We start from the raw sequence: 14437 nt of genomic DNA, 5'->3' as shown, positions 1-14437 counted from the left end.
TTGATACTTGCAATCTACGACGCAAATAATTTTTTGCTAAACTTTATATCAGGTTGTATCTTTTGATGATTTGATAGACCATGTGTTCATTGCACTTATGTAATTGATTTTTTTTTTTTTTTTTTTTTGCCTTAATCTTGCATTCTAGTGCCTTCAACTTAATATGATCACTCCTTACCGGTGCAACCTTTGGTCTTTACTCCACATCCATAGGTCATTACAATTATATGCGTAAAAAGAGGCATTAAAGGCTTGTGCTTATCATAACTTACTTGTATGAAGCCGTAAATCCTTGATTTTATTTATTTATTTATTATTATTATTATTATTATTTTTAATAAGCAACCCATATAAGCAGGAAGTATACAAGAGAAACGCTCAATGAAAAAGAAGAAGAAAAACACATCAAGAAATTTGAGAAATTTAGAGAAATGTGAACAATTGTAGGCAGTCATCCAAACATAAAGAGATTTGAGCATAATGGCTTTTATTTCTTTCACCATCCTCTCACAATCTTCGAAGTTTCGAGCATTGCATTCTCTCCAAATATACCACATTAAGCACAAAAGAATCATCTTCCAAACGTCTATATTGCAGAGACTCCCTAATTGACTTCTACAAGCCAACAGCTCCACCACCTATTGGGGCATGACCCACTTTATCCCGAAAAGATGGAAGATCGATTCCCACGTCTCTGGATACTTCCCAATGGAGCAAAATATGATCTATGGTTTCCATGCTTTTCTTACACATACAACACTAATCCGCACTCTAATGTGTTTGTTTCTTAAGTTATCCATAGTTAAAATCTTCCCTAAAGTTGGAGTTGTGTTGAAATGTGCTTAATATGTTATTTGTATGGGTCTCGGCTCATACCCCGAGTCGTGTTACGTTTGTAGAGTTTTTAATTTCCTGCTCCTTTGTTTTCTCTGATTAGGGGCACTTTTGTATACTTCTTGTGTGTTAGGGTTGCTCCCCTTACCCGTAATAAGGTGTGAAACTTCTTGACCATAGGGAAAGGCATTCAATGACTGCACTTTTGAATGATATGACATTATTTATCAAAAAAAAAATCTTCCCTAAAGTTATCCATGTAAAGAATGCCATTCTCGAGGGAGCCTTATTCCTCCAAATGTTCTTCCAAGGAAAGGGAGAACCATTGGGGGGAATTAGCGCATTGAAAAAAGATTTGACCTCAAACCAACCCCCCCCCAAGAAGGAATCCAACAAATGTTATCCTCACCACCTTGTCTCAACCTGAGAGAATACAAAAGGTTAAAGAACAAGTTAATCAAATCCACCTCCCAATCATGCACTGATATGATAAAGGTAATGTTCCACAGTAACATGTCATTAGAGAACTGCAAATGATCCACCACTGAAGCCTCCTTGGAGTGAGATATACTAAACAACTCTTGGGAAGCTGCCTTCAAAGTTTGATTCCTACACCATATGTCATGCTAAAATCTGATCTCAAAACCATCACCCTCATCAAATATAATATTTGTTCACACCCCAACCCCTTAGGACTTAATTACCTCATTTGAACATCAGCCTCCCCACATGTCATATTTAAAATCCACAACCAATCTCCATAGAGTCACTCTCTCTATGGCATAACGTCATAACCACTTCCCCAAAAGAGCTCGGTTAAAAAGAAGCTAGTTCCTAACCCCTAAACCACTTGAGAATATTGGAGTGCAAATCTTTGACCAACTTACTAGATGGAATTTGAATTCATAACCGACTCCGCCCCACAAGAAATCTTGCTGAATTTTCTGTATACGATTAGGAACACCAACAGGGATGGGGAAAAGAAACAAAAATAAAATAAAAGTAAGCAAATTAGATAGAGTGCTTTTAATCAAAGTGATCCTACCACCTTTAGACAATAAAGTCGCTTCGAACAAATGATGTTTCATCATCTCAATAATACCATCCCATATTGATTTTTCCTTGAAGGAAGCCCCAAATAGAAGACCTAAGTACTTTAGAGGCAGAGAAAAAACCCTACAACCAAGGATACAACCCTAGCCTTAAACATCTTTCATGACCCCAACTTGGACTCTCTGATTTAGCCAACTTAATTTTCAAATATGAGAACTTCAAAGCATAAGAAAAGGCAACGTAAATAACGGAGGTGATCGGCGTTTGCCTCACAAAAAATAAGGTGTCATCCGTGAATTGGAGATGAAACAAAATGAGCACGCCTTTATTCCTAGACCCCACCGAAAAACTTGATAAGAGCTTATTCACAGTAGTGGACAACATTCTACTGAGGCCATGTGAACTATTAAAGAAGCCGGTGGGAGTTCCATTAATCAAAACAGATAAGTGCACCGTAAAAATACAATGAGCTATCTACCCACAACATTTCTCCCCAAAATCACATGTCCTCAACATATACAGTAGGAAAGCCCAATTAACATAATCATAAGCCTTCTCTTAATCTAATTTACAAAGCACATCTGATTCTAATGTCAAGGCATTCATTGGCAAAAAGGACCGAGTCTAAAATCAATCTTCACCTAATAATGAAAGTTTTCTAATTCTTGGATATAATCTTCTCCAAAACCTATTTCAGTCGGTTAGCTAGGACTTTGAAAATAATTTTATAGATGCCACCCACTAGACTAATAGGATGAAAATCCTTAGACCTTAATATCCAAAGCCTCTGCTTTCTTAGGAATAAGGGCAATAAAAGTTGCATTGAGGCTTTTTTCAAACTGACCTTGAGCATGGAACTCGTGGAAAACATTTATGAAATTTTCTTTGAGAACCTCCCATCAAGTCTAAAAGAAAGCCAAAGAAAAACTATCAGGGCCCAAGGTCTTATCACCGTTAAGAGCTTTCACAACCTCAAAAACCTTACGCTCCTCAAAAGCTCTCTCCAACCAAATAGGCTCCTCATCACCAATAGAATAAAAAAGAAGACCATCCAATTTAGGCCACCAACTAAACTATTCAAAGTAAAGACAATTGTAAAACTGCAAAATGTGCTCTCTAATTTCTGTAAAATCGGAAGAAACTGAACCATTAACATCCAAATTCAATTGTGTTGTTTCATCTGATTGAATTAGCCACATGGTGGAAAATTTTTGTATTCTTATCTCCCTCTCTCAACTAAAGTGCTATTGACTTCTGTCTCCACCTCACTTCTTCATTGAGTAGTCCTCTCCAAGTCACTAATAATCTTGACCTTTCTCAAATTCTCAACATCAAATAAGGTTCTATCTTCTGCAATAACATCAAGACTTTGGAGTTTGTTTAGAAGAAACTTTTTCTGCTTCTCAAGATTACCAAATACCTCCTCATTCCATTTTTTTCAAGTCTATTTTCAAAGCTTTTAGTTTACACGCTAGGATAAAACTAGGAGAGCCTTGGAAGCTGTATGATAGCCACCATTGTTTCACCTTTTCCACAAAGCCCTCAAATTTTAAGCACATATTCTCGAACTTGAAATACTGTATGCTCCTATGAACATCTCCACAGTCAAGCATAATTGGAAAGTGATCCAATAGAAACCTAGGAGTCTCCTCTGGGAATTAGGTGGAAACTGAGCTTCTCGATGAGGAGAAAAAAGAAACCTGTCAATTCTAGACCACGAAGGAGGGTCTCGGTTATTAGACCACATTAAATTTTCACCTACTAGAGGATATCCATAAGACCTTGTTCAAAAATGAATTCAGAGAACTCCACCATAGCTGGGGAAGACTGCGTATCACTTGATCTCTCCACCTTAAATCCCTGATACTTGCAATCTACTGCATAAATACTTTATATCAGGTTGTATCCTGTGCTGATTTAATAGATCATATGTTCGTTTGCACTTTATTGATGTTCTTTTTTTGCCTTAATCTTGTCTTTCTAGTGCCTTCAACTTAAATATAATCACTCCTTAAAGAGTGCAAACTTTGGTCTTTATTCCACATGATCAAACCATCTTCAGTGACTTCCTATGTTGTCCTGAATTTTTGTTGTCTTTAACGTGCCATGGTTGCACCCATTTCTTTCTTTTTTCTTCCTTATATTTCCATCCATACGTTTCAATATCCTTTTTCAGATAATCATTTCTGAATATGTATCTTCATAGTTCGACATGTACGTTAAATGTCTCACTGGCTGTATTCCTGCTTAATAATGTTAGCTTACCATTTTAATTCAATTCAGTCTAGCTAATTTCAGCTTTTGCCTTTCTTCAATAATTTGTGGTATTATAGTAAATTGACAGAACAATACTCTTTTAGCGTGTCACTCAAAAATGTCAATCACAACCTTAAAAGATTACAATTACTACCATTCTGATGATCTGAAATAAGATGCACTTTTATTGTCCTTAAGGCATCAATCTATGAAAGTCCAAAGAAAGACATGTGCATAGTGTGTGAACCTTGCAAATCTGTCAATTATATTTTTTCTGTTATTATTTCGAAAATGACCCTACTGTTAAGTTGGTTAGCCAATTGTCCAGTGTATATATGAACAAGTCATTATCTAGCAAAATGAACATTGTTATGAAAAAAAATCAAGTTCTATGCTCTGAAGATCTATGCAAGTAGTGTCTAACTGGCATGATGACAATCTGGAGTAAGAGAGGGCGATGAGGGGGGCTAAAAGTTTTTTTTCCAAATCAAGTCCTTTCATTATTTGTGTTAGTTTGATGATAACAGATCTATGTAGCATAATTTTAAAGCGAGTTATATATAATATGTGAAAATATTTTACAGATATTTTCCCAATTACCTAGTGTGAGATGTTGCTTGTGGAGGACAGCACTTAGACCACCATGGTTCTACTCATGGATGAGACTCGAGGAATCTCTCAGTAATACAAAGTTTACCCTGAAATAAGAACACATACTGTGTGATGTAGGATGTGGTGGGATTTGCACCAAAGTGCATACAAGACTTCCAAACAGGACCAAAATATGGTTCAATACCATATTGGTCCTCCAATAATTAAAAGAGACAGCTGCCTGTCTCATAGTCACAAGCAAACACAAACGTCTATCCAATTCCTCAGCTGTTAGTACATGAAGTGGTTAAGCAATGCCAGATCAAATGACTTGGCACCAGTAACTCGAATTAGCTAATTTGTTCTTATTTCATATTTTGTTGTTCATGAATTCGCCTATTGTTGTAGTGGAAAGGTGCTTAGGGGCGAAAATGCGGGCGGATAATAACCGCTCACATCCGCTATCCGCACATGCGGATGCGGTTAGCAAAACCAATATTCGCATATGCGGATGCAGATAGCAATTTTAGGGTATGTAGATGGGGTTAATAACTGCATCCGCATTCCCTTTATATATATATACATTTCACTAAAACGACATCATTTTTGATTTGGTAAGTTTAGGACCTTTAGATTATGTTGAGTTTTTTTCACTATTATCTCAAAGTCATACTTCATTGCATTTTTTTTTCTTTTCCTTTTTTTTTTTCTTTTATTTGGTAATCCAAATACCAGTTACTCAAACAATGACCCTCTATGACTGATAATCGCTAATTGTGTAATAAGTTAAATATTAATTTATTTAAGCTTGCATATAGTAATAACTGCATTATTTACTCTTGCAAATAGATTTAGATAGATTTATTTATTAATGTGGATAATAACCACATTTAATAACTTCAATAGCCACGCGGATGCGGTTGCAGATATCTAAAAATATTAACCGCATTTTCAATTTTTCACCCCCAGCTATGCTGTCTTCTTTACTCTCTTTGAGAGGGGTTATACTTTTGCATCTCCTTCGCCCTCGGTATTATAAATGAGGGAACTCCCTATGATCCCTCTTCAGACCATGTTTTCAAATTCTATAAATCCCTCTGCCAATAGAGCAAATGAAGCTGCCAGGACCGTTTACTGGGAAGCAGACTTAAATCACCTTTACTGATTGGAAATCCTTGATAACCTTTAGCTCCTTTTCAGGAAGAAATATCATAGTTGTGGCTTTGTGAGCAGGTTTATTGGTCCATAGAGTAGCCCAAAGAGGCCTAGCTCATTGAGCCCCTGCCTGGCTCCCTGTCCTTCTCCCCCCCTATTTTCAGTGCATGGATGTTCAGTCTTATTCTCAGTTTCCATTTAGTTGGCTAGTTGTAATATAAAGTGGCAGGTGAAAGATCTTTGACAATAATTCAGCTGACAGTAAAGCAAGTCTATCAATATTGAATTCATCATGTGTTGAAGTTTTTGGGTTTAGTGGCTAATTATCAAAGACTATCACTAGAAGCATCAAAATGATGTGCATGATGCATGACATTTTTATCTGATCCAAGCGTTCACAAGATTGAACATGCTCTTTTAGATATTCTTCACCGCCGCATCTGCTGTACTGTTATGAAATTACGATGCTTATGCTTAACTCATCATATAACTTCTCTTTTGTTATTCTCTTGTTCCAGATTGAAAACATGGATGCGTTGTTTGAAGCACAGTTTTCTCCACTTGCTGACTCAGGACGTGCTCTTAGTAAGTGCGGGAAATGCCTTCGATACATGAAATACATCTCTGCGCAACCAGCACGGATGTACTGCGGAACATGTGAGGAGGTTTATTATCTTCCTCAAAAGGGAACTATCAAGGTAAGATTACTTATTTAGATGAATTAATTTTAGTCTTTAACATGTACCTCTCAACACCTATAATTTTTTCCTGTTTTTTAGTGAATTAATTTCATAAAGCACATACTGCTGGTGTTGGTTCCTGGACAATGGTTTACCTTATAACTATTTCCATACTGCCTTTGTACTCTAGCTAAATTTACATCCTTCTATCCCTCTCTCTCTCTCTCTCTTGTATGTTACAAGACACAAGGTTGGGTCGAATGTATTGGTTCCTTGGACTCTGAGCTAATGAAATTTAGGTGCAAAATGAAAATGTGATTAGAATTAATAATATCTAACTTTTATACTCGGTCCAAAATCTATAGAACAAGCTGGTTTCATATAATGTAAATTTAGGCCACAATGGATTCATATCAGATTAGCCAAGATGCTTAACTAAATCATTTTTCCACCTAGATATTGTTTTAGAAATGCTTATGTTGAAGCCAAAAATAATTTCTTGGAATGTGCGGGGCATGAATGAGTTTGAGAAAAGAACGAAGATTAGGGGGTTGTTGAGGGAATGGAAAGCAGACATTGTATGTTTACAAGAAACAAAATTGGAGTTTATTACCAGGGAGTTGGTTTATAGTGTTTGGGGCTGTGCTTATGTGGATTGGGTGTATTTGGGCTCTAGAGGGGCTTCGGGAGGTATTTTGTTGATGTGGGATAAAAGAGTTGTTGAGAAGTTTGAAGAGTATGTTGGGAGATACGTGGTAGCCTGTGCCTTTCGGAATGTGTCAGACTTTTTTGAGTGGGGTTTTGCGGGTGTTTATGGGCCTAATGATGATTGTGATAGAAGAGGCCTTTGGGATGAATTGGCGGGTGTGAGGAATATTTGGGAGATGCCGTGGTGTATGGGGGGGGATTTTAACGCTGTATGGTATCCGAGCGAAAGAGGGGGGGAAGGGAGATCTACCCATGCTATGGTTGAGTTTTCTGAGTTCATTTTTGATCAGGCTCTCATTGATCTTCCCTTGGTTGGGGGGAGATCCACCTGGTCTAATTGCCGTTCGTGGTCCAGAATAGATCGTTTTTTGTTGTCTCCAGATTGGGAGGAGTATTTTCCTGAGGTTTCTCAAAGGCGTTTGCCTCGGGTTCTATCGGATCATTATCCTTTGCTCTTGGATTGCGGCATCGGTAGACGAGGCAGAGGGTCTTTTAAGTTTGAGAATATGTGGTTGCAAGTTGATGGTTTTGAGGAGTTGGTAAAGGGTTGGTGGAGATCTTATGGGTTCGAAGGGTCGCCTAGCTATGTGTTTGCTCGGAAATTAAAAGCTTTGAAATTTGACCTTAGAAAATGGAACGAGGAGGTGTTTGGAAATGTAGGGGCTAATAAGAAGAAACTTGAGACTGAACTGTGCGAGCTGGATTTGATTGCAGAGGAGAGGCCGTTATCTGATGAAGAAAAAGAAAAGAGGGTAGAATTTTCCAGAAAGTTAGAGCAGCATGTCTTTCTTGAAGAGGTCAGTTGGAGACAGAAGTCCAGGGCTCTGTGGTTAAAAGAGGGGGACAGCAACACAAAATTTTTTCACCGTGTGGCTAACTCTCATAGAAGGCATAACATGATTGAGGCACTGGTGGTGGATGGTCAATTGACTGAGGATCGTGCAGTTATCAAAGATCACATTGTAGACTTCTACGCGAAGCTTTATAGTGAGCAGTATCAGTGGAGACCAAAGGTAGATGACTTATCGTTCTCTTCCATTGATGATATAGATAGAATTTGGTTGGAACGTGAGTTTGAGGAAGATGAGATTTGGGCGGTTATTCAGAACTTCAAAGGGGATAAGGCTCCTGGGCCTGATGGTTTCTCTATGGCTTTCTTTCAGAAGTGTTGGGAGATATTGAAGAATGATATATTTGCGGTGCTGAAGGAGTTTTACTCTACCGGTAAATTTGAAAAGAGCCTTAATGCTACTTTTGTGTCGTTGATTCCAAAGAAGGCCGGAGCGGTGGATATCAAGGATTTTCGTCCTATCAGCTTAATAGGTGGTATGTATAAAATCATCTCTAAGATTCTGGCTAATAGGTTGAAGGTGGTTTTGGGGAAGGTTGTTTCTCAGTCTCAGAATGCTTTTGTAGAGGGGAGGCAAATTCTGGATTCAGTGTTGGTGGCTAACGAATGTGTGGATAGTAGGATTCGTTCTGGAACTCCGGGCATAATTTGCAAATTGGATCTGGAGAAGGCCTATGATCATGTCAATTGGGAATTTTTGCTTTACGTTCTAAAAAGATGTGGTTTTGGGGAGAAATGGGTTGGTTGGATTGCTCATGCTATTTCTACTGTTTCTTTTTCCATCAATATTAATGGGTCGCCTTCAGGGTTTTTTCGTAGTTCTCGGGGTCTTCGACAAGGGGATCCTTTGTCTTCGCTCTTGTTCGTGATGGTGATGGAGGTTTTCAGTCGGATGACATATGCAGCAGTGGATAGTGGGCGGCTATCGGGTTTCTCAGTGGGATCGAGTTCCCAGGTTGCCATGAAGGTTTCCCATTTATTATTTGCGGATGATACGTTGATTTTCTGTGATCCGGTTGTTGATCAGGTCCGAGATCTGAGGTGTTTGTTGCTTTGTTTTGAAGCAGTTTCCGGCTTGAGAATCAATTTATCCAAATCTGAGATGGTCCCGGTGGGAGAGGTAGAGGATGTCGAGGAGTTGGCTAGTATCCTTGGGTGTGGTGTGGCTTCGCTTCCGATTAAGTATTTGGGCCTTCCGTTGGGTGCTAAATATAAAGATTCTAATATATGGAACAATGTTATTGAGAAGATGGAAGTTAGACTAGCAGGGTGGAAGAAGGTGTGTTTATCTAGAGGGGGGAGGCTTACTTTGATTAATAGCACTCTCTCTAGCCTTCCTACGTATTTTCTTTCTCTTTTCCCTATTCCTGTGGGTATGGCTAATCGGATGGAGAAACTTCAGAGAGATTTCCTATGGGGTGGTGTTGGTGATGAATTCAAAATTCATTTGGTTAATTGGCGTACGATTTGCTCTTCAAAAGCTTCGGGAGGGTTGGGAGTGAGAAGTTTGGTTAGATTCAACAAAGCATTGATGGGTAAATGGTTATGGAGATTCGCTATGGAGAGAGATGCTTTTTGGAGAAAGGTGGTGGAGGTCAAATATGGTAGTTCGAGGGGTGGTTGCTGTTCTAAGGAGGTTGGGGGTTCTTATGGGTTTGGTGTGTGGAAAAGCATTAGGAGGGGATGGGATGACTTCGTTGCGCATGTGAAATATGAGATCGGGGATGGCTCGAAAGTCTTGTTTTGGCATGATGTTTGGTGTGGGGATATTCCTTTGAAGATCCTCTTTCCTGAGTTGTTTCTTATTGCTACAAGAAAGGATGCTTGGGTGGAGGATATTATGCAGAGACAAAATGGCACCATCTCATGGAATATTTTGTTTGCTCGTCCGGTTCATGATTGGGAGGTCGATGCGGTTAGTAGATTCTTTGGGATTTTGTACAACTTCAAAGTTAGTAGCGAGGGAGAGGATAAGTTGTATTGGGTGCCAGCCCGTAAGATATCCTTTGAGGTTAAGTCCTATTATCATTTGTTGTCGAGTCATTCTCAGTTCTCCTTCCCATGGAAAAGTATTTGGAAAGTTAATGTTCCCCCGAGAGTGGCTTTCTTTGTTTGGACGGCAACTCTAGGGAAATCTTTAACTCTGGATAATCTTCGTAAGAGAAACTTTATCGTAATGGATTGGTGCTATATGTGTAAATCCGCTGGAGAATCCATCGATCATTTATTTCTGCATTGTATGATGGCTTCTGAATTATGGAGGGTTCTCTTGCAACTGTTTGGGGTGGAATGGGTAATGCCGAAGTCGGTGAAAGATATGTTGGGGAGTTGGAGGGGCCAAAAGGGTAATCGGACCTCGTTACAGATTTGGCGCATGGCTCCGCTGTGTTTGATGTGGTGCATCTGGAGGGAACGGAATGCTCGCTGCTTTGAAGATTGTGAGACGGGTTTGTCTAATCTGAAGAGAAAGATGTTGCAAGTGTTGTATATGTGGAGGGATAGAATTAAGACTATACATGATTGTTCCTATTTTGATTTCTTAGACAGTTGTTCTCTTTCCCCTGTTCCTTAGGGGTTCCTTGTATACATCCTGTGTACTTTGGGTTACGCTCCTTTGCGCCTTTTCAATAAATTTTACTTATCAAAAAAAAAAAAAAAGGGATATGCAGAACGGAATGAGTTTGTAGTAAAATTAGTCGAAATGCTTTACTAATTAGTGTTCCACCTTGGTATTGTTTTGGAAATGTAAAGCTTTCAAGGGATCTCTAGGGATCTCTTACTCATTCAGATTTAGTAGCATGGTTTATCATTATCGTCATCAATATAAGCTCTATTAAACTTGTTGGAAGTGAATTACATTTAATCTTCTCAATCTTTGAGCTGTTCTTGCTTTAGTCAAGCATGCATTTATTAGCGCTCTGTTCCGACATCCTTCACTGGATATCTTCATAGTTGATATGAAACCATTTTTATTTTTTTTTCGCAGTTGTACAAGGAACTTTCTTGCCCTTTAGACAACTTTGAGCTTCTAATCTTCTCCATGCCTGGCCCAGAAGGCAAGTCATTCCCGCTCTGCCCATACTGCTACAATAGCCCTCCATTTGAAGGTGTTGACACGCTCTTTGGTGCCATTAAAAGCCGTACTTCTGGCAAGTTGGGGAAGGGAGCTGGAATGCCATGCTTCCTCTGTCCGCACCCGACATGCCGACATTCAGTGATTGCCCAAGGAGTCTGTGCTTGCCCGGAATGTAGCGGGACGCTTGTCCTAGACCCTGTAAGTGCTCCCAAGTGGAGACTTGATTGCAATATGTGCAATTGCCTTGTCTTCCTCCCTCAAGGTGCTCACAGGATTTCCACTACTCGGGAGCGGTGTCCAGATTGCGACACTACAATCATAGAAGTTGACTTCAATAAGAAGACGACCCCTTTGGAGGATGGAGCTACCCTTTATGTTGGTTGCATTCTTTGCGATGAGTTGCTTCATTCACTTGTGGAAGTGAAGCATGGCAAGTCATTTTCCAGGCGCATGAGAGGTAGAGGAAGAGGAAGAGGACGGGGTGGTGGGAAAAGAGGGGACCCCAAAATGAGTTTCCGAGATTTCTGAACAAAACGTCATATATATATATATATATATATATATATATATATATATGCTTTTAGCACTTGAAACTGCCATTTCCGTTTGACTGAAAAACTGTTTGTAACTTACCAAAAAAAAAAAAAAATGTTTGTTAATAATATTCAATTTTATGATTACCGCTTTGTGAAAGATTTGGGTTATATGGACTGCCATTGGAAGGGATTACGTCCTGTTATGTGGAATCTAGTCGAGATTTGTGATATGTTTGTTTCTGTTAAAGCTTCGACAGAGTGCCTTGATAGTCAAGATTTGTGATATATATATATATATATATATATATATATATATATATATATATATATATATAAAATTGTAAGCATAAATAGTTATGTCCTATTTTATTTTATTTTCTAATTATTTCCTATATATAGATAAGATTGCCATACACTATAGTTATATACTAGTATGAACGCATACTAACCTAGTTATTTATACTTAACAGATTCACTATAGTATAATATATACACTATATTACTGATATATATATATATATACACGGATTTGGCTTAGGTATTGTAAAAAAGAACACTAGAGAAAATATCCGGGTTTTTTAAACGGTTTAGATTTTGTTTTACTCTCTTTCTCGTAGAAAACTTGAAATTAAATATAGACCGTTGACATCTAAGCAAAGTCCTATATATACTAGTGCTTACATTTACATATAAACTAGTCGCCCTAATTCATATTATATACTTATACTATTAAAAATAGTAATGTATTTTAATTATATATTAGTACTTATATCTTATACACATATTATATGTAAGTATACAATTAAATACATATGGATATTGAATTAAAGAAAAATACTGATATTTATATATACACTAAATATTCTATTTTTATAGACAGTTTGCTTGTATAGGTTAGTATTTATATCTTATACACTTATACTTCGTAAGTTATAATATACTTATACACTTAATAAATTAGTAAAAAAAATATCCAACACAAAAAGGGTAAAAAAAAAAGGGAAATTAATTTTTTTGAAGTAAAAAGAAGGAAAATAATTGTTTGTTTGTTTGTTTGTTTGTTTGTTTGTTGTTTTTTTTTTTTTTTTTTTTGGTAGATAAAAAAGGAAAAGAATTATTATAACGAGATTACAACCAGGAAAAAAAATATAGGGGTAATTACATTTTTCTCCATGAACTACCAACTTTTGCACTAATCCCCCACGAACTACCAACTTAACCAAAATATAGCATCAAACTGCCAAAGTTACAGGTTTTCCCCCTTCCGTCAGTCAGAAGGGATAAATCCGACTGTTAACGCCTCACGTTACCGTCACATGCCGTATTACAATTTTTTCTTCCTATTTTATCCTCATCTTTGTTATCAGTTCATGGGGGCATGTTGGAAGAGTGTGGTAGTTCACGGAGAAAAATGTAATTGCCCCAAAGAATTAGAATTCACGCCAACAATATATATATATATATATAAGTAAATGCCAACAATTCTTTCTACAATTCAAATCAATTTCTTCCTATTTTTTATCTTAAAATGTTAAAGTTTATGTAATTAAACTTTTGTATTTAAATTATTCTTTTAAATATATATATGAGTGATGCACGTTTCACCAAAACCAATTCAATAAAATTTCAAAACACCTTCTCATTTATGGCACAGACAAAAAAGCCTCATGTGTCCAAAAATCTATGTTCTGCCTTACATAATAATGCTAGTGTTGTTTGAGAAACAATAGCATTATCCATCTGCCAAGATGTTGGATGATAAAGAGGTGATACCAGTTGTAAATAGACTACTTGCATTATGTATTCGTTGACAATTACATGGAGATTTCCATTTCAGAATCAGACACTCAAAGGAAAGTTACAAGCAACAGTTACTTGGTAGGAATAGAAAGATTTAAAAGAACATTTCCAGATAAAAAAAACTGAACTCAGCTCAACTTGATTCAATTAATCTCAATTGTCTAAGATACATTTTGTTCACAAGACCCAAAAATAAAATAAAATAGTTCTCTCAGCTCTAAATTGTAATTTATAGCAACTAACTCCTCAGGATAATAAACAACTTCCTGAACTGTCTGTAGTGCAAAACTTTCAGGTGGCCTAGGTAGTATTATGACCCTCTTGAACACTTCCTGAGAATAATAAATAACAGATGGCATAAATATATATTGACAAAAAAACTAAGATTGCGAAAGTAGAGCCGCAGCAGCAGCAGCAGAAGAACAATAACAACAAAGATGAAAAACTAGTTATGATAGTTAATTTTAGGACCTTAGTGTTCCATATTAGATAATAAGTAGAATCTAAAAGATCAATTCCAGAGCTATAAGAAGCGAAAATTTAAACATTTGAGAACTGAAACATACATATAAAGCAATGGATATCCTGCATATTTGAGAATTTGGCCATTGGGACAACACAAAACGAGAATTCAGCTACAAATATATATATATATTTTTAGCAAATTCATTCGGGTCAATAATTATGTAGATTAATTTAGAGAAAATTATATCAAACCACCCTAATAATTTCAATTTTGGATCCAACAATGACATCCCCAAGTCCCCAACAATAACTATCATTAAACCCATAATCCTTCCTTTAACAAATATAGATCCAAACTATGCAATAAACCTTTAGCTACAAAAAATTCAAAAATTGGGTAATACCGCAAAAAGCTGACCTTTTCCCACAAACT

General features: G+C 37.2%; 1 protein-coding gene across 2 annotated transcripts in view; it reads left to right on the top strand.

Moving 5' to 3' along the window:
* The window catches only part of LOC133871407 (DNA topoisomerase 3-beta), a 32209-nt gene extending 20313 nt beyond the window's left edge, over positions 1–11896 (top strand). For both annotated transcript variants that reach the window (XM_062308870.1, XM_062308865.1), the window contains exons 14-15: positions 6408–6587; positions 11114–11896. In XM_062308870.1, the coding sequence (XP_062164854.1) occupies positions 6408–6587; positions 11114–11731 (798 nt within the window). In that variant the 3' untranslated portion in view covers positions 11732–11896. The remainder of the gene's footprint in view (positions 1–6407; positions 6588–11113) is intronic.
* The last annotated feature ends 2541 nt before the right edge of the window (positions 11897–14437 follow it).

The sequence above is a fragment of the Alnus glutinosa genome, chromosome 1 (genome assembly GCF_958979055.1).
Source record: "Alnus glutinosa chromosome 1, dhAlnGlut1.1, whole genome shotgun sequence".
Lineage (NCBI taxonomy): Eukaryota > Viridiplantae > Streptophyta > Magnoliopsida > Fagales > Betulaceae > Alnus > Alnus glutinosa.
The sequence above is the reverse complement of the archived record's forward strand: the minus strand, read 5'-3'. Positions and strand labels throughout refer to the sequence as shown.